We start from the raw sequence: 18,830 nt of genomic DNA, 5'->3' as shown, positions 1-18,830 counted from the left end.
TTCTTTCATCCAGTCCCATCCTCCGTTCTCCCCTGAGACATCTGTCAGTCTGTTCCATGTATCCATGCCTGTTTCTGTTTTGTTTGTCAGTTTATATTTTGTTCATTAGATTCCACATATAGATGAGATTATATGGTATTTGTCTTTCTCTGACTGGCTTATTTCACTTAGCATAATAATCTCCAGGTCCATTCATGCTGTCACAAAAGGTAAGATTTTCTTCCTTTTTACATTTTTTCCTTTTTACGGTGATATTCCTTTGTGTAAGTGTACCACAGCTTTTTTTTATCCATTTATCTACTGATGGGCACTTGGGCTGTTTCCAGATCTTAGCTATTGTAACTAAAGCTTCAATGAACAGAGGTGCATCTATTCTTCTGAATTTGTGTTTTGGGATTCTTAGGATATATTCCCAGAAGTCAGACTGATGGGTCAAAAGGCAGTTCTACTTTTAGTTTTTTGAGGGAACTTTATACCGTTTTCCACAGAGGCTGCACCAGTCTGTATTCCCACCAAGAGTGCATGAGGTTTCCTGTTTCTCCACATCCTCATCAGTACTTGTTATTTGTTGCCTTATTGATGGTAGCCATTCTGGCAGGTGTGAGGTGATTTCCGTTATAATTTAAATTGCATCTCTCTGATGATTAGTGATGTTGAGCTTTTTTTTCATTTGTCTGTTTGGTCATCTTCGGAGAAGTGGCTATTCAGGTCCTTTGCCTATTTTTTAATTGGGTTGTTTGTCTTCCTGGTGTTGAGTTGTGTAAGTTCTTTGTATGTTTTGGAAATTAACTCCTTATCAGATATATCACTGACAAATATGTTCTCTTATTCAGTAGGTTCTCTTTTCATTTTGTTGATGGTTTATCTTTTTAGTTTGATGTAGTCCCATTTGTTTATTTTTTTCCCTTTGCCCAAAGAGATATATTGGCAAAAATATTGCTATGAGAGATGTCTGAGATTTCATTGCTGTAAAAATATCCCCTAATTATTAAAATCAGAAAAAAAAAAAAAACTTAAAAATTCAAAGATAAAAGAAAAACTCATGTTTTAGTTTATGGCAGCTTTAATTTACAGCTGAGGCCCCTGATGTGTAATACTTAGCCCCTGCTGAAACACGGACACTGATGAGACCCTAGGTGCGTGGAGCTGCATGTGGCAGCCAGACCCCATGTGCAGAGCTCGGGGTGAGGGCACGTTGAGGACCTCCTGGTGGCCTGACCACTGTACAGTTACCACTCGGGGGGCTGGTCAGTCTGCAAATATGTTCAGGTGCCTCTGGTGCCTGGTGGTAGATTGTTTAGTGGACCACCTGGAGTTGGCCACAGGACCAGGATGATAGGACCCCAAGGAGTGGACAGTGAGGACAGGGGTCCATGGACACACGCAGAGGGTGTTCCATGGACACCCTCTGTGCTCAGTCTCCGGGAAGGTTGCCTGTCTCCTTACCCAGGACAACCTAAGAGTGGGCAGTCTCCACTGAACAACAGGATGTAGAGTCTCAAGGGCCTAGGAAGGTTCAGACACAGTTTACACATTAAATTCACAACCAAGATCCTCCTCTCTCCCCCTCCTCTGGCTTTTCCAAAGGCCCAGAAAAGTTTCGTTTTGTTTTTAGTTTTTCAAGTGGGAGAGTGATGCTGAGCTTTTTGGAATATTCTAATAACTGGTGTGATGCATCTATTTATGATTGAAAACCTGCTAATGATCTTGAGAAATTCAAGTTCCTGGACCGCTTTGTGAAAACCCATTATATAGAAGGATCTGCACTTGTTTTTAGCAGCTGAACTGCAGCTCTTAAACAGTGATGCCCACTGACCTCCTTTTGAAGATAAAAACTTTGGTTCTGATACTTCTTCCTTGAAACAATGTAAACAATCTGAGCACACCATTTAGAGAAAAGACAAAGTGAGAGAAAGAATTACTCTGCCACATGCAGTTTTCTCAGACCTGGAACTATTCAGAATACGATTAGGAGATTCTTAGTATTAGTCTAATTTGGCAGCAATCTCAGGGGAGTCAAAAGATTTACATTAAAAAGCATGGTGAGCCCTGGCCAGTTTGGCTCAGTGGTTGGAGTGTTGGCCCACGGACCAATAAGTTGTAGGTTCGATTCCGGTCAAGGGCACGTACCTTGGTTGTAGTTCGTCTCTGGCCCTGGTCAAGGTCATGCAGGAGGCAACCAGTCGATGTGTCTCTCTCACATCGATGTTTCTCTCTCTCTCTCTCCCTCTCTTACCCTCCCTCCCACTCTATCTGAAGATAAATGGAAAAATACCCTTGGGTGAAGATAAAAAGAAAAAAAAGGCATGGTGAGTTTGACTCTCAAAACTGTGAATTGTATTGAGTCAAGGAAAAGTGGTGGTCTTTCTCTGTTCTCTTTTTAAATCCTTCTTTTTGGAGTAATGGTGAAATGATTCAGTTGTTTGTAGTATGTGTATTATTATGAAATCACAGTCAAAGCCTCCTCAAGTTCTATGTATATGTCTTATCATTTCGGTTCACGTAGGGAAAAAAAAAACAAAAAACCCTTTTTGACAAGATTTAACACCTGTTCATGATAAAACAACTTAAACTAAGACTAGAAGAAAACTGTCCTAAAACTCTAATTTCAAGGGAACTCAAGTAGCCAAAATAATCTTGAAAAAGAACAAAACTGGAGGACTCACACTTCCTGATTTCAAAACTCATTACAAAGTTACAGTCATCAAAACAGTGTAATATTTGCCATAAAAACAAAATTATAGATCAGCAATTTTTAACCTTTTCATCTCATGGCACACATAAACTGATTACTAAAATTCTATGGCATACCAAAAAAAAAATATTTTTGCCAATTTGAAAAATAGTTATAATTTTGATTCATTTGTACTGGACGGCTATTGTTGTGTTGGCTGTTGTGTGTTTTTTGTTTTTGTTTTTGGAAATCTAAGGTAAAAGAGGTCAGTACCCCTGACTAAATAGTCAGGTATTACATTTTTAAAAAATCTTGAAAATCACTGATATATACCAATGGAATAGAATAATGAGCCCAGAAATAAACCTACACATAATATGGTCAAATGATTTTTGACGAGAGTGCCTAGAACATTCAGTGGATATTTTCTACAAATGGTGCTGGTAAAACTAGATAGCCATATGCCGAAGACTGAGCTTAGACCCTCAATCTAACACCATTTACAAAAATTAAAATGAATCAAAGGCTTAAAAAAGCAAGAGCTAAAACTTAGAATAAAACATACGGGAAAAGCTTCATGATATTGAATTTGGCAGTGATTTTTTACCAAAGACGCCAAAAGCATAAGCAACAACAACAACAAAAAATAGATTATTATTATTTTAGATTAAATTTCAACAGCAAAAAAAAAAAGCATCTCAGAATGCAAGAAAATATTTGCAAACTACATATCTGATAAGGGATTAAATCCAGAATATATAAAGAACTCTATAAACAACCACAACAAAAGTGAACAGCAACCCAATTCAGAAATGGGCAAAGGACTTGAATAGATATTTCTCTAAAAAAGATATATAAACGTCCAATAAGCAGATGAAAAGATGTTCAACTTCACTAATCATTAGAGAAATGCAAATCAAAACTACAATTAGATATCAGTTGCCATCCATTAAAATGGCTATTGTAAACCAAACCCAACCAAACAAGAAGTGTTGTCAAGGGTGTGGGGAGTTTGGAATCCTCGTGCACTGTAGATAGGAATGTAAGATGGTGCAGTAGTATGGAGCTTACTCAAAAAAAATAAAGTTATCAAATTCAAAAATTTATCTTGAAGGTGTATACCTAAAAAAATGGAAAGCAGGGACTGTAGCAGATATTTGTACACCCATGTTCTGTTTATAGCGGTATTATTCACAGTAGCCAAAAACTAGAAACAACCCAAGTATCTATTGACATGAATGAATAAGCAAAATGTGCATGTATACGATGTAATATTATTCAGCATTAAAAATGAAAATTCTGACACGTGCTACAATATGGATGAACCTTGAGCATAAATGAATAAGCTAGCTGGTCACAAAAAGACAAACCCTGTATGATTCCACTTGTATGAGAACCCTAAAGGAGTCAAAATCATAGAGAGAGAAGGTAGAGTGGTGATCCCCACAGGCTGGGGGATGGGGCTGGGGAGTTCCAGTTTAATGGGCAGAGTTCCAGTTTGGGAAGATGGAAAGTACTGGAGATGGATGGTGGTGACAAATGCACAACAATGTGAATGTCCTTCATGCCACTGAGCTGTACTCCTAAAAATGGTTTAAATGGTAGGTTTATATTATGTGTATTTTGTCAAAACAAAAGAAGAAGTTGTTTCTCCATGTTGTTTCTGACCCCCCACCCTACCTCCACCCCTGGTTTGTGCCACTGGACTTAACCTGGACTAGTTTCCTTCTGTAGCAGACAAATCAGCCCATATTGAGAACAACGTCTGTCTTGTCACAGATTTAATAGTTAGAGATGTGGACCCCTGGAGGTGAAGCAAAAAACCCCAAATACTCCAACTTGTTCCCACTTGTGTTTTCTAACACAGAGCAAAATCCAGTGGTTATTCTGAGAACAAGTAACTACTTTTTAAATGGTCATTTGTGCATTCCACATCACATCGGCTCTTCAGTGGAAATGTCCTGGACCCAAATACTGTGCTGTGATGGGTGGTTGCATCACTAGGGATGGACCCTTGGTGGTGCTTTGGGGGCAGACTTGGGGCAGGGTCCCAGTGGGCCAGCAGATACCTTCATTTACTGGGATGAAATGTGTGGAAAATGCAGGGATGGCCCGATCTGGGGACATGCATTTCCTCAGGCACCAGGCCCAGTGTGGAGCATTTGTGGGGAGGTGTGTTGCGGAATCTCTTCTTATATTATGTGTTCACTGATGTAGGGAACATTCTCAGAGATTTTTATTAATTTATTTTTTAGACCTATATAATTTTTTATTAACCATCTGTTAGAGATTTTTAAAAACATATGAGGTGATGCCAAAGTGGAGAGTGCAGCTGAGGAGCTCAGCAGGTCCTAGAGAGCGCCTGAGCTTGACTCCCGATCTCTGGAGTTTAAATGATACAACTCCTATTTGGTGGCCACAGAAGACCCCGGGAAGACCCTGCTGTAGCTGGGTTTGACATGGAAAGAGTTTGTTTGTTTTTCTGCATTGCTTTCAATGATTAATTTGTTATTTTCTGTAATCAGCACATGATTTTTCACAGGCAGTAGGGTCCAACCCAAGAACAAGGACTAAAGGTTCCCTCTGGATCTGGTGGGCATAGGCTTATTGGGGAGGAGGGTTGGAGTTGGACTGCAGTGACCTGTGGAGGGCTCGAGAATGCAGAAACAATAAGAGTGTGACCACAGGGAGGACATAGCAGGGGTCTGGGAGGCTGTGCACTTTTATAGAGGAGAGTTGACTATGCTTACAGCTGATGGGAGGAGCCAAACATTCAGGAAGGAGGGAGGGAGGTAAGTGGTGGAGCCCAGTGTCTGAGCAAGCAGGAGGAGCATCCAGTGTGTTGTTCTTGTTGCTCAGACTAGACACGACCAGACTCTGGTCATGATCTCAGAGTAGAAAGTGGAGATTGGCAGAGCCAGGGAAGGCTGCTCCTGGAACCTACAGACAGTCATTCCCACACCCACCTCTGGGACACAGTAGAAGAGTGGGAGGAGGATGGGCCCTGGTACATGGCACTGGGCAACTAGGTATCCAATGTGAAAAATTAGTTAGACCCTAACTCACACTCTACACAAAAACCCATCCCAAGTGATCTAAGTCCTAACGTAAGCCTTAAAACTATAAAACTTTGAGGAGACAATATAGGAGAACATTTGCAACACATAACCAGTAAAGGACCATGTGTAGAACATACGGAGAAATCTATAAATAAGAAAAAACAACCTGAAGGAAAATGAATGGAAGACCTGAACTGGCACTTCAAAAAGGAAATCTTAAAAGATGTGAAACTTCACTATTGTTCAGAGAAATGCAAACTGAAGACATGAGATACTACTTCACAGCCTCCAGGTTGACAAAAATGTTCAAGTCTGATACCAAATGGGGTGAGAATGTGGAATGATCGACATGGTTATACATATAACATACTACGGGGAGTGTGGGTTTACACCACTACTTTAGAAAACAGTTTAGAAAACTAGCAAGGTTGATTTACAGAAACCAAATTTCATTTCTAGGCATAGCCTCTGAAAACATTCCTATATCTGTACACCAGGATTTGTGGTCAGGAAGGTTCACTATAGCTTTGTTTGTAATTACCAAAGTATATGGGCCACACATTCAGAAGCAGCTCAAATGCCCACCAACAGCCCTTCTCCCAGGTGCTCACCAAGGCCTCCCTCCCTGTTTAGGAAGACACTCTTTCTTATTCTTTTTTTAAAAACTTATCTTTATTATTGAATGTGTTACAGATGTCCCCAATTTTTGCCCCCACTGACCCTCTCCTCCGCGCTCCCACCACTTTCCTACCTTCCACACACTATTGACTGTGTCCATTGGTTATGCATATATGCTTACAAGTTCTTTGGTTTATCTCTTCCTGCCTCTCCCCTTCCCTTTGAAATTCGTCAGTCTAACAACCAATTTGTACTTAATCCTTTCACCTTTTTCACCCATCACCCCCAAACCACCTCCCATCTGGCAACCAACAAAAAGTTCTCTGTATCTATGAGTCTGTTTCTGTTCTGCTTGTTCACTTGGTTTGTAGACTCAATTGTTGATAGACATGTATTTATTGACATTTCGTTGTTCATATTTTTTATCTTCTTCAAGAAGACCCATCAACATTCATATAATACTGGTTTGGTGGTGATGAACTACTTTAGTTTTTTCTTATCTGGGAAACTTTGTATATGTCCATAGATTCTAAATGATAGCTTTGCAGGATAGTGTAATCTTGGCTGTAGGTCCTTGCTTTTCATCACTTTGAATATCTCTTACCACTCCCTTCTGGCCTGCACAGTTTCTTTTGAGAAATCAGCTGACAGTCTTATGGGAGTTCCCTTGTAGGTAACTAACTGCTTTTCTCTTGCTGCTTTTAAGATTCTCTCTTTGTCATTAACCTTTTGCATTTTGATGATGATGTGTCTTGGTGTGGGCCTCTTTGGATTTGTCATGTTTGAGACTCTCTGTGTTCCCTGGACTTATATGTCTATTTCCTTCACCAAGTTAGGGAAGTTTTCTGTCATTATTTTTTCAAATAGATTTTCAATTTCTTGCTCTCTCTCTTCTCCTTCTGGCACCCCCATGATGTGAATGTTGATATGCTTGAAGTTGTCCCAGAGGCTCCTTACCCTATCATTTTTTTTTCTTTTTTCTTTTTGCTGTTCTGATTGGGTGTTTTTTGCTTCCTTATATTCCAAATTGATAGTTTGCTTCTTGGCTTCACCTACTCTACTATTGAGTCCCTGTAAATTATTCTTTATTTCAGTTAGTACATCCTTCATTTCTGACTGGTCCTTTTTTATGTTGTTGATGTTCTCACTACGTTCCTTGAAGTTCTCATTAACTTCCTTGAAGTTCTCACTAAGTTCCTTGAGCATCCTTATAACCATGTTTTGAACTCTGTATCTGATTGATTGCTTATCTCCATTTTTTTTTTTTTAGTTCTTTTCCTGGAGTTTTGTTCTGTTCTTTCATTTGGGACATGTTTATTTGTCTCCTCATTTTGGCTGCTTCCTTGTGTTTGTTTCTATGTATTAGGTAGACTTGCTGTCTCCTAAGCATTGTGGGGCTCTTATCCTTTTGAGTCTAGACTGGCCATAGTAACTCCTTTGACCAATAAAATGTAGCAGGAGTGATGTTCCAGGATTCCTGAGAAAGGTCATAGAGGTTGGGGTTTGGAATGCTTGTTTCTGCAATAGTCACTGTGAGGAAGCCAGCACCTCATAAGAAGTCTTACTATCTTGAACCCACCATGCTGTGAGGAAGCCCATGTCAGGAGAGGAGGCTCTGAAGAATCAGATGCCCTTTGGAGGAGGGACAGAGATGAGAGAAGAGAGACAGAGAAAGACTATGGAGTCCCACAGTGCAGATGTGGGGCTCACAGTGACTCCTCCATCCCAGATTCCCCAGCTCACAACCTGGGTCCAAAATGAACCCCTCAGCTAAGCCCTTCCCTGATTCCTGACTCAAAAGTTGTGAGCAAAATAAAGTAATTTTTGTAAGTAAGCCACTAAATTTGGGGATAGTTGGTTAATACTAGTAATAGTAATAGATCAGATTTCTTACTACATAGCAAATATTACATATCAAAGAAAATGAATAAACTACAGCTGTATATAACAGTATCAGTGAATTTCAGTGTTGGTTGAAAAACAGACTCTATGACTCCATTTCTACAAAGTTCAGATACATGCAAAACTAAAGTATTTATTGTCTATGGATTCAAAAATGTGGTAAATAGATAAAAGGAATGGACTAATAACAAAATTTGGGGAAAGTTCCTACCTCTGAAAGGATGTGGGCATGCAGGAGATGGCAAAGATGACGGCGACATTATTTTCCTTAGACGGCTGTATCGTGATACTTATATAATACATAGCAGCATTCTTTTGTATTTCAGTATTTAATTAAAAACTTTATAAACAATTTCTTATTGTTGAAAACAAATAAGTTTTTCACAAAGGTGGGAAAATACCTGCCTCTCTCACAAGACCTAACAGACGTACGTAGCTCAGACAGACTGATCTTTGCATCACCCTCCTTTCCAACAGGGGGAGCCATGTGTGAGGTGAGAGGTTCTCATTGGACTGGAGACTGATGGGGGACCATGTGGCTGGAGTGCCAAATGCCACAGCACAAGCATGACTGGCTTCTCCCCTTAGCAGGGCAGCTCAGCTGCTGCTTCTGCGGGGCCAGTTTTCTCTGCCTCAGCCTTGGATCTTCGTGCCTATGGCCCATTGGGTGATGGGAGCAAACCCAAGATGCAGACAGTCAAGCTGTATTCATGCCAGGAGAAGAATTGGCAGGACTGGGGTGTGAGGGTTGCATATTCATGGGTCACCAAGGGATGATACTGTTGTAATTACTTAGTTATTAATAATGGGAAAAGAGCAAAGCGGGGAGCCAGACATTATAAACATTTAATTTGGGCAGCTTCACCAGGAAACTGAAACTTTGCACTCCCCAGGGAACCACTTACCCATTTCCTGCAGATCACTGAGGGAAGGGGTCCAACAAAGGGGAGATGGGTGCATGTGCAGTTAAATCAGGGTGATGCAGGGAGGGTGCCTGTCAGTCACACCTGGGAACAGAGATTATTGGCCAGAATGGGTGTGGCCACTACAAGCCCATGAAAATTTGGGGATATATAATCCCCTAAAAGGGGCTTACTCTTGTTGCCTTTCTGGTTCCTTTGGCTTCCTGCCCATGTTTCCTCTATAGTGATGCGGCCCTGTGGACCCCACATGCAATGGACTGATGGATTGCAGCAGGGAACATGAGCTTTGTTGAATTGGACTGTGCCGACAGAAACTCTGGGCACTGCCTCTGATTTGAACCCTGCTGAGGCCAAAGCAACACTTCTTCTATGGTGGGACTGAGGGAGAGGGGACCTTGGAAACTCAGGGATGTAATTCCACAGAAGTAAAATTTACTCATTTTCCTGTGAGAGTCTCAGAAATTTTTTTTCGGGGGGGGGGGATATTGCAAGAATTCCACTCCCATGAGCAATCTGTGGGGACCTCTCCCTACTGGTAACAAGGACAGTTCACCTGCATGCTCCACCCTGACCCTGCTTAGGCCCTTAAGAAAGGAGTCACCTCAGTTGGCCTTGGATCCTCTCATACTGCAACTTTCTGTCATGAAGGTCTTTCCTGGTGCTCAAACTACTGACCTGAGCTACACTCCGTTAGGCCACAGCTCAGGTTGAATTTCTCTTCCTGATGGCTGCAGAATTTCTGGCAGCTACCAGGCTGGAAATCTCACTGTTGCTGACTGAGGGGCTGGGCAGTTTCCTGGATCTTCATGTCCAGTGTGGGGAGGTCACTGACCACTCAGGAAGGCGCTACCCCACATCTGCAGCCACACACACCAGCGGCACTGGCTCACCCCAGAGGCCTGGGAATAATCACACCGTTTGACCTGCTCTAAGACCTCAGATTCCATAAGGGCATCTGAAATCTTGGCTGGGCTCTAGGTCCAGAGATATTCATGGTATTTTTATCGGTCAGAGCAAAGTTCAGGGGAAGTAGGGCTCTAGCAGTGAAGTAATCTGTGGGAAGAATTTCTAGTAGCTCAGGAAATGCTGAGGAAATCATGTTACAAGAGAAATCAAGGTGCACAGCGGTCCTTGTGATGTCATCTCAACCATTGAAAGTGCACAGAAAGCCCTGGCCAGTGTGGCTTAGTTGGTTGGGAGTCATCCAATGCACCAAAAGTTTTCTGGTTTAATTCCAGGTAAGGGCACATGCCCGGGTTAAAGGCTCAATCCCTGGTAGGGGGTGTGTAGGAGGCAGCCAATCCATGTTTTACTCTCACATTAATATTTTTCTTTCTTCCCCTCCCTTCCTCTCTCTAAAAACAATGAAAAAATCTTTTTAAAAAATGCACAGAAAAAATAAGGAAGTGAAACAAAAATGTCCACAATGCTGACCTGGAGATTAGTTTTGGGATTATTTCATTCTTTATTTTTTTTCTGGATTCTCCAGTTTCTGCAGTGCACAATATTATTTTTTCAATCTGAACTCTTAATTTTTAATTAAATGTGGCCACAGGTGTGATGGCACCTGGCAGGTGCCCAGTAAATAGCAGCTGCGTCTGCACGAGAGGCCATGCTGTGCTGCCCTTGCAGCTGTCCCCCGCAGTTCCTGGTCCAGACCATCCGCTGCTTCCTGTGTAACGTGGGTGTGCACGGCGAGCTCGTGAGGCAGGAGGAACATATCTAATGAAGACTTTGCTCTTAAGAACCCACTGGTATATTTGAGGTACAGTTTTCAAAGTAAACTCCAGATATATGAAATAATTTTTAAACCTCAACTCTTAGGAAAACAAAATAAATGTAAAAGGCAACCTTTGGTAAGATAACAAGTTCTAAGTTTTAAGGCAATAAAAGGTATCACCAAAAACTCAAGAAATGAAACTTGTATGAAATTTAAACTTCTATAGAGAAGAAAAGAGCATAACTAAACTATAAACCAAATGAACTGGGAAGAATATGTACATCAGTAGATACATTACAGGAACATTTGCTAATGGTCAGTGCAGAAAATTGCTACATTAAAAAAAAAATTTTTTTATTTATTGTTTAGAGAGAGAGGAATGGAGAAGAAGAGAGATATGGAAATATTGATGAGAGAGAACATCCATTGGCCACCTCCTACACGCCCCACACTGGGGATTTGGCCCACAACCCGGGCATGTGCCCTGACTGGGAATCGAACCAGCGACCTCTTGGTGCATGGGTCGATGCTCAACCACTGAGCAACACCAGCCAGGCTGTTGTTACATTTTCTTATAAACCCAGGGCATAACAAAAATAAATTAATAAATAAAATTTTTTTTTAAAATACTGACTTCAAGGGGAAAAGCAACTCATAAGGCAAAAGCAAGACCATCAAAGCAAAATTACATACAGAATATTTACAGAAAACAAACATCAAAAAAAGAGGTTAACTTCACTATCACATAAATGTCAATTAAAAAACAATATTCTACAGTATACACACCAATTTAGAAAATGATTTCTTAATGCAGAGCCTTGTGCTACTGAATCATAGCAAAGCTGTCACAGTGACACTGTTGACAGTATGTCTTCGATGGCAAATGGTCAAAGTGCCAAGAATCATAAAAAAAAGTTCATAACCTTTGATCCTGTAATCCTAATCCCAGAAATGTATCCTAATATGATCATTTAAAGGAAAAATAAATTGTTATGAAAATGTTCCTTGCATTTATTGTTTATAATAGAAAAAGAAGCATTGTAGATTTACAGCCATAGAGGAACAGTTAAGTAGCCATTGAGTAATTATGAGAGGGTGATATAGAGAAATGTTTGCTAAGGTGACTGCAGACAGGAATGCCAAATTATGCCTATGTTATTGTTACAGTTCAGAAAGGTTATTTTCTACAATGGATAAGGGCAAAGAAAATTCAAAATTTCTTGAGATATATTTGGTTGAGATTTTTCTTCCTATTTTTATTTTTTCTGTTATAATAATGTGTGTGCAGGAGTCAGTGCTGAGATGGGAAAAAGTAAGTTGCAAAGCAAAACGTTTTAGAACTAAATTTGTACTGTTGATCGTGGTTTCATCTTAGAACATGTAGCTGCAGCTCCTGACATGTCAGGGCCCCACCTTTGTTCCCTAACTGCCAGACAGTCGCGTGGCCCGTTTGACTGTGTCTATTCGTCCTGAAGTCAGGAGCAAGTTCTTTTCAGAGTGCTTGAGAGCGCTGCCTGTAACCTGCAGCTTGGCTGTAAACTTCATTGACTCCTTTAATAAGTAGAAACGCCTGTTCCATTAGTTGGGAGTGTGTAGCCAATGTTGTTGGTGTCCTGCCCAGATTCCACATTTTCTCACCGTGTCCTAACCCTGTGATTCCAGAGGCCATGCTCTTGGAGGGGTTGCCCATGGGTGCCCGGAAGCCTCTGGAGGTTAGACAGAGTCAGGGGGTTAGGAAGATGAGAATGTGGAAGCCCAGGTAGGGACAGTCCCTTAGGAGCCACTTCCCACAGAGTCCCCTTGGGCTCTGGCTGCATGAGATTGGGCCTGGGTGGCTTCCTCCCTCCCTGTCCTGTTGCCCGTCTCTCCCCAGCCTCCCAGAAGGAGCTATAATAGTGTGGTTTTGACTGACTTCACTGAATCGAAAAGAAACTCCCTGTTTTCAGCCCTAATGATTTGTTTGGTGTTCTGAGGTACAGGGGGGGCGTTGCTCATTCTCCCTGCAGGATGTAGATCAGGGGTCCCGACAGGTTCCATACCAGCTGCTAATCTCCCTCCCTTTCTTGTCCCAGGCCAGGTACACGGGCCTCATCTTCTTCCACGAAGGCTGGCCACTGTGCATCCACGGGAAGGTAGTGGTGCAGTTGGCGTCCCTCCGTGGAGTCAGGCTCAGGCCCGGGGACTTCTACCTGCAGGTCACATCGGTGGGGAAGCAGTCGGCCAGACTGGTCTTAAAATGCCTTTCTCGGCTGGGACGCGGCTCAGAGGAAGTTGCTGTGCCTGAGGCCATGTACGGCTGTGTCTTCACAGGAGAGTTCCTAGACCGGGTGAACAGGGAACGCAACAGTGTCCTCTTGAAAAACTGCTTGCTGACCTCAGGCTCTGCTGTCTACCGCACCCCATGGAGCAACATCACCATTCCCGTGTTTGTACCCACCAGTGGAAGAGTCCTTCCCAGCTGCTCCAGCCGTCCGGGGCCTGAGCAGCCGCCCAGCAGCGTCTCGGAGGCCCCGGCCCCGGCCCCGGCACCGGCCATGGCCAGTCCTGGTCCGCAGGGGAGCACCTCTTCCAGCGATACTCCAATCCTGCCTCACTCTGGTGGGCATCCAGGCAGTGACCAGCCCAGCTGCCTGCCTTCCTTGAGAAGAACTAAGTGCGAAAGCTCCAGGATCCTGCCCAGGAGCTCTGACATCGGCCCATGGGAGCCCCCCGAGAGCCGCGAAGGACCAGGAGAGAGACTGAACCCCGTGGACAAGAAAGATGGCCCCCAGGCCCTCACCTCTCCCAAGGACGCAGGCAGCCCAAGCTCTAGAAGGCGGCCGCCTGGGTCCCCTGCCGGCGCGGAGGCCAGGCGCTGGTTCAGGAAGTCCTACATGGAGGCCCTGCGGAACCCCATGCCCCTGGGCTCCAGCTCCGAGGAGTCCCTTGAGGATGAGGCCTGCATCACCCAGAGCAAGAAGGCAGCGACCAGCCTGACCCAGAAAGAAACCCCCGGCCCCCAGGGAGTCTCCCAGGGAGTCCCCCAGGGAGTCCAGAATCAAGAGAGCTTTCCAGGAGCCGCTGGGAGGACCCTTACCAGGAGGTCTCGGTCCTGGGACAGATCCCTCAGGAGCTTCCAAGGTGATACCCAGCAGGCCTCCCCACATTCAGCCAGCGCTGGACCCGTAAGTCCCTTAGGAGGACAAGATATGGGGACCAGAAACTTGGGCTCCAGCCACCCCTCTGGCTGCACCAAAGAGGAAGGTAAATGTCCCTTCTTCCCTCCCCTCCTCCACTGTCTCCTTTCTCCCTCAACTTCCTCTCCTTCCCTCTCCCGCCCTGTCCCATTTGGTCTGGTCTCTTGGTTTAGTAGAAACCTGTCTCCATATCCATATTGACTATTGAAAATAATGTTCATATGTGTTCCTTTCCTGTGGCTGCTACACAAAGTACAGCCAACGCAGTGGCTTAAGACAACAGAAACGTGTCCTTTCACAGACTGGAAGCCAGGGTCTGACCTCACAGTGCCATAGGCACTGTCCCCAGCTCTGGGGTCTCCAGGCATTCCTGGGCTTGTGGTCACACGCCCAGCTCTTCTCCCTGTCTGTCTGTCCTTGCTGCAAGCCTCCCTCTCCTTTCTCTGATGAGAATACCTGTCTTTTGATTTAGGGCCCACCCCAAACTTTACATGTTCACATCTGCAAAGACCCTTTTTCAAATAAGGTCACATTCACAGGTTCTGGGAGTGAACACGTCCTTTTGTGGTCACCATACACTCCACCATTGTATTAATACTTGCTCATATAGGTAATTGGGTGTAATGTTCATTTTTAAATGACATCAGATCGGTGGACTTTATGCTCCTTAGTTACACCCACTCAGAGGCACTCAGTAAGTTTCTGAGCATCCATTTCAGGAGTATTTTTCCATAGACTCTGGAGGGAAAATAGTTATCTAGAGGAGTGTGTGCAGTACATAAAGAAAGATAAGGAAAGAGTGACAACATATTTCTCAAGTCAAATGCTTCCTCCTCCTCTGTTCCAGCTTGCTTCTCCTCTGCCCCGGCTCTCTCCTACTCTGCCCTGGCTCTCTCCTCCTCTGCCCCGGCTCTCTCCTCCTCTGCCCCAGCGCTCTCCTTTTCTGCCCCGGCGCTCTCCTCCTCTGCCCCGGCGCTCTCCTCCTCTGATCCTGCTCTCTCCTCCTCTGATCCTGCTCTCTCCTCCTCTGCCCCGGCTCTCTCCTCCTCTGATCCTGCTCTCTCCTCCTCTGATCCTGCTCTCTCCTCCTCTGCCCCGGCGCTCTCCTCCTCTGATCCTGCTCTCTCCTCCTCTGATCCTGCTCTCTCCTCCTCTGCCCCGGCTCTCTCCTCCTCTGCCCCGGCTCTTTCCTCCTCTGCCCCGGCTCTCTCCTACTCTGCCCTGGCTCTCTCCTCCTCTGCCCCGGCTCTCTCCTCCTCTGCCCCAGCGCTCTCCTTTTCTGCCCCGGCGCTCTCCTCCTCTGCCCCGGCGCTCTCCTCCTCTGATCCTGCTCTCTCCTCCTCTGATCCTGCTCTCTCCTCCTCTGCCCCGGCTCTCTCCTCCTCTGATCCTGCTCTCTCCTCCTCTGATCCTGCTCTCTCCTCCTCTGCCCCGGCGCTCTCCTCCTCTGATCCTGCTCTCTCCTCCTCTGCCCCGGCTCTCTCCTCCTCTGCCCCGGCTCTCTCCTCCTCTGCCCCGGCTCTTTCCTCCTCTGCCCCGGCTCTCTCCTCCTCTGCCCCGGCGCTCTCCTCCTCTGCCCCGGCGCTCTCCTCCTCTGCTCCAGCTTGCTTTTCCTCCCTGCTGGCTTCCTCTAGCTCCTGAAACATTGCTTTGTCTCCTATTTAAACATAAAATAAATGTAATTTCAAAACTATAAATGTAGCATTTCAGAATTTATTTTAAGAATATTATACTCAGGCCCTGGCTGGTGTGGCTCAGCGGTTAGAATGTTGGCCCGTGGACCAGTGAGTCAAGGGTTCGATTCTGGTCAAGGGCATGAACCTCAGTTGTGGTTTGTCCCTGGTCCTGGTCAGGGTCGTGTGGGAGGCAACCAGTTGATGTGTCTTTCTCATGTCGATGTTTTTCTCTGTCTGTCTCTCTCCCTCTCTCACACTCTATCTAAAGATAAATATTCTTGGGTGAGAATTCAAAAAAAAAAGAATGTCATACTCAGATCATTCATTGTTCATGCAGCCAGTGGTAACTGAGCAACTGTTTCTCATTAGCCACATGTGGGTACTGCTTTTATTCCTGGCCCTGCCTCGGACTCTCCTCTTACTGAATTCAGGAAAAGCCAACACGAATGACCTACTCAGCTAGGAAGATGTATAATGAGAAAAGGCTCACATGAATGTGATGTCTGCTCCCCCATCCATGTGAGAAAGCTTGGAGTTCACTGCAGAATTGCTCTTACCTTGGCCAGTGATGTGTCCTAGAAAATGTGTGAGCATACATGAAAAAATTCACTCTCAAGGACACTGCGTGATTGGAGTCTATCAGCTAGTGGAGGGACAGACAAAGTGTGGTCATCAGACAGTGGAATGAGACCCACCACAGAAAAGTTGGAGGCTCTGACACAGGCAGTGTTGTGAGTGGACCTCAAAAACAATGCTGCTGAGTGAAAGAAGCCAGGCGAGAGACCACCCCATGTTTGTTTCCATTATGTGGAAAGTCCAGAATAGGTAAATTTACCAACAGAAGGAAGACAGGCGGTGGCCTGGGGCTGGAGTGGAGAGGAGATTTACTGAAGATGGGCATGGGGGGAGTGTCCTTTTGAAGGGACAAATGTTCTAAAACTGATTTATGATGATGGTTTTACCACTTGGTAACGTTGCTAAAAACCTCTGAATTGTACACACGTGGAGTGGGTGAATTTTAAGATATGTAAAGTGTATCTCAATAAAGCTTTTTAAAAATACTGTATATAGAAAAGAATGCTCTGGACTTCTCAGCCCAACGCTGATGAGAAAGCCGAACATAGTTATAAGATGTTAGCACTGAAAGACGTTAAAGACGAGGTTTAGGGACAGGAAAACAAAGTCTGTGTTACAAAATAAATTAGGGTGACAACTTCCGGTGTAAAATGTTTTTCCCTGAGTCCTTCAGGTAGTGAGCACTCCTGGCGGTACTGAAAGATTTAACTGTACATGTGTGCCCCCTGCTCAGGGACACACCTGTCCCAGAAGGTGTGGCACACCTACCTTTCCACCAGAAATGGGACAAGTTCTCATGGAAACCCACTATTTTTACTCACGAGTTTATCCGGGTTTGTAGTAAGCCGAGCAGCTGCCTTCAAACCAGAGCAGTACTTCACCTTTGACCAGGTCTCTTTCTGTTGTCCAGCCGGTGTCAACGCAGGTGGCTGCAGCTTCCGAGGACACGACCCCAGCAGGTTCCCAGACATGCTTGCTGAGCTGCTGAGTTCCGAGGGTGAAGGCCAGCTACCCGGCGCAGGAGACCTGCCCCACCCGGAGCCCAAGCAGGTGCTGGAGATCAGCCAGGAGCTGCTGCAGTCTGGGGCCGTCACCCTCCCAGGTGAGCATGGCTGTCTTACTGTTTGGTCTTCTATAACAAAGGCCACAGACTGGGTAGCTTGTAAAAACAGAAATTTATGTCACATAGTTCTGGAGGCTTGAAAGTCTAAGATTATGTGCCAACGTCATCGAGTTCTGGTGTGGGACCTCTTCCTGGTTCATGGTCAGCACCTTTTCTGTGTCCTCATGTGGTGGAAGGGGCAAGGGAGCCTTGTGGGACCTCTTCTAAGAGCACTGATCCCATTCACAAGGGCTCCACCCTCATCACCCCAGCACCTCCCAAAGTCCCCACTTCCTAACACCATCAAAGCAGGCATTAGGATTGGAACATATGAGTTTGGGGAACACAGACATTGAGATGATAACAACGGCCATCATTCTCTCAGGAGAGCACGGCCTTCACTTCCCAGGTGAGTGCCAGTCTTTCCTCTCCTGGCAGACCTCACATGTAAGCCAGTAACAGTTTGCAGACCCTAGCTCACTATTTCGCAAGCTTGAAGTCACACGTGTCCCCATTGGGGCTGCCCCCTTTCACAATGCCCTCTGCTTCTGCAGGGACCCGAGACCGCCAGGGGAGAGCAGTAGTGCAGGTCTGCATGAGGAGCCCACTCTGGTCCAGCCAACGCGTGCCCAGTGCCGAGCTGACCCGCCTGCTGAAGTACCTCCATGGCATCCCCAGGTGAGACTGAGCCAAATTTCCACCTTTCAGACCCCTGTGGGGATAAACCTGTGTGGGCGTGTGTCTTCATGCAAGAGTTCTTATCTGTTGCCTTGGGGACCCTTGTGATTTAGGTAGCACACTGGTGCCTGCCCCTTTGTCTCCTGCTCTCTGGCTCTTCTGCCCCCCCAGCCCCATCACCCACCTCTCCCCTCCTCCGTGAACCACTCCCCTCTGTCACCCTGACTTCTCCCCTGAGAACTGAGGCTCTGCCACACACTGGAGCCCTGAACTCTGCATAACTGCATCGCTCAGTGCTAGCTCTAAGCATTCTTTATTTACAGTCGGCCCTCGTTTATCGCGGTTAATCAGTTCCAGACTCTACCGCGACAAATGAATTTCCGTGAAGTAGGATTCTGTATTTAGTATACAGTCGTCTCTTGCCACTTCGTGCTTTGACTTTTGCGGCTTCACTCTATCACGGTTTTTTCAAATACTATACGATACTCTATTTGAAAAAACCGCGGTAGAGGGAAGCCGCGAAAGTCGAAGCATGAAGTGGCAAGGGACAACTGTCCTAGGAAGCAGGAAAGACCTACTCCTGCTAATTGAGCCTTATGTTCAGCCAGGCAATGCCACAGGCCAGAGAGAAAGCGTGCCAGTTCCTCAAGGGAGACACATCCTCCTGGCAGAATTCTGAGGCCCAGGCGTCCTGTGTAGGCCCAGAGTCTGGGGCACTGCCGGGAA

General features: G+C 45.2%; 1 protein-coding gene across 1 annotated transcript in view; it reads left to right on the top strand.

Annotated features, from left to right (window-relative positions):
- PLEKHG4B (pleckstrin homology and RhoGEF domain containing G4B) overlaps positions 1 to 18,830 on the top strand; it is a 91,937-nt gene that overhangs the window by 43,081 nt on the left and 30,026 nt on the right. Inside the window, exons 3-5 of the mRNA XM_036280815.1 lie at positions 12,969 to 14,139; positions 17,235 to 17,426; positions 17,981 to 18,104. Coding sequence (XP_036136708.1) covers positions 12,969 to 14,139; positions 17,235 to 17,426; positions 17,981 to 18,104 — 1,487 coding nt within the window. The remainder of the gene's footprint in view (positions 1 to 12,968; positions 14,140 to 17,234; positions 17,427 to 17,980; positions 18,105 to 18,830) is intronic.

The sequence above is a fragment of the Molossus molossus genome, unplaced genomic scaffold (assembly GCF_014108415.1).
Source record: "Molossus molossus isolate mMolMol1 unplaced genomic scaffold, mMolMol1.p scaffold_m16_p_3, whole genome shotgun sequence".
NCBI lineage: Eukaryota > Metazoa > Chordata > Mammalia > Chiroptera > Molossidae > Molossus > Molossus molossus.
The sequence above is the reverse complement of the archived record's forward strand: the minus strand, read 5'-3'. Positions and strand labels throughout refer to the sequence as shown.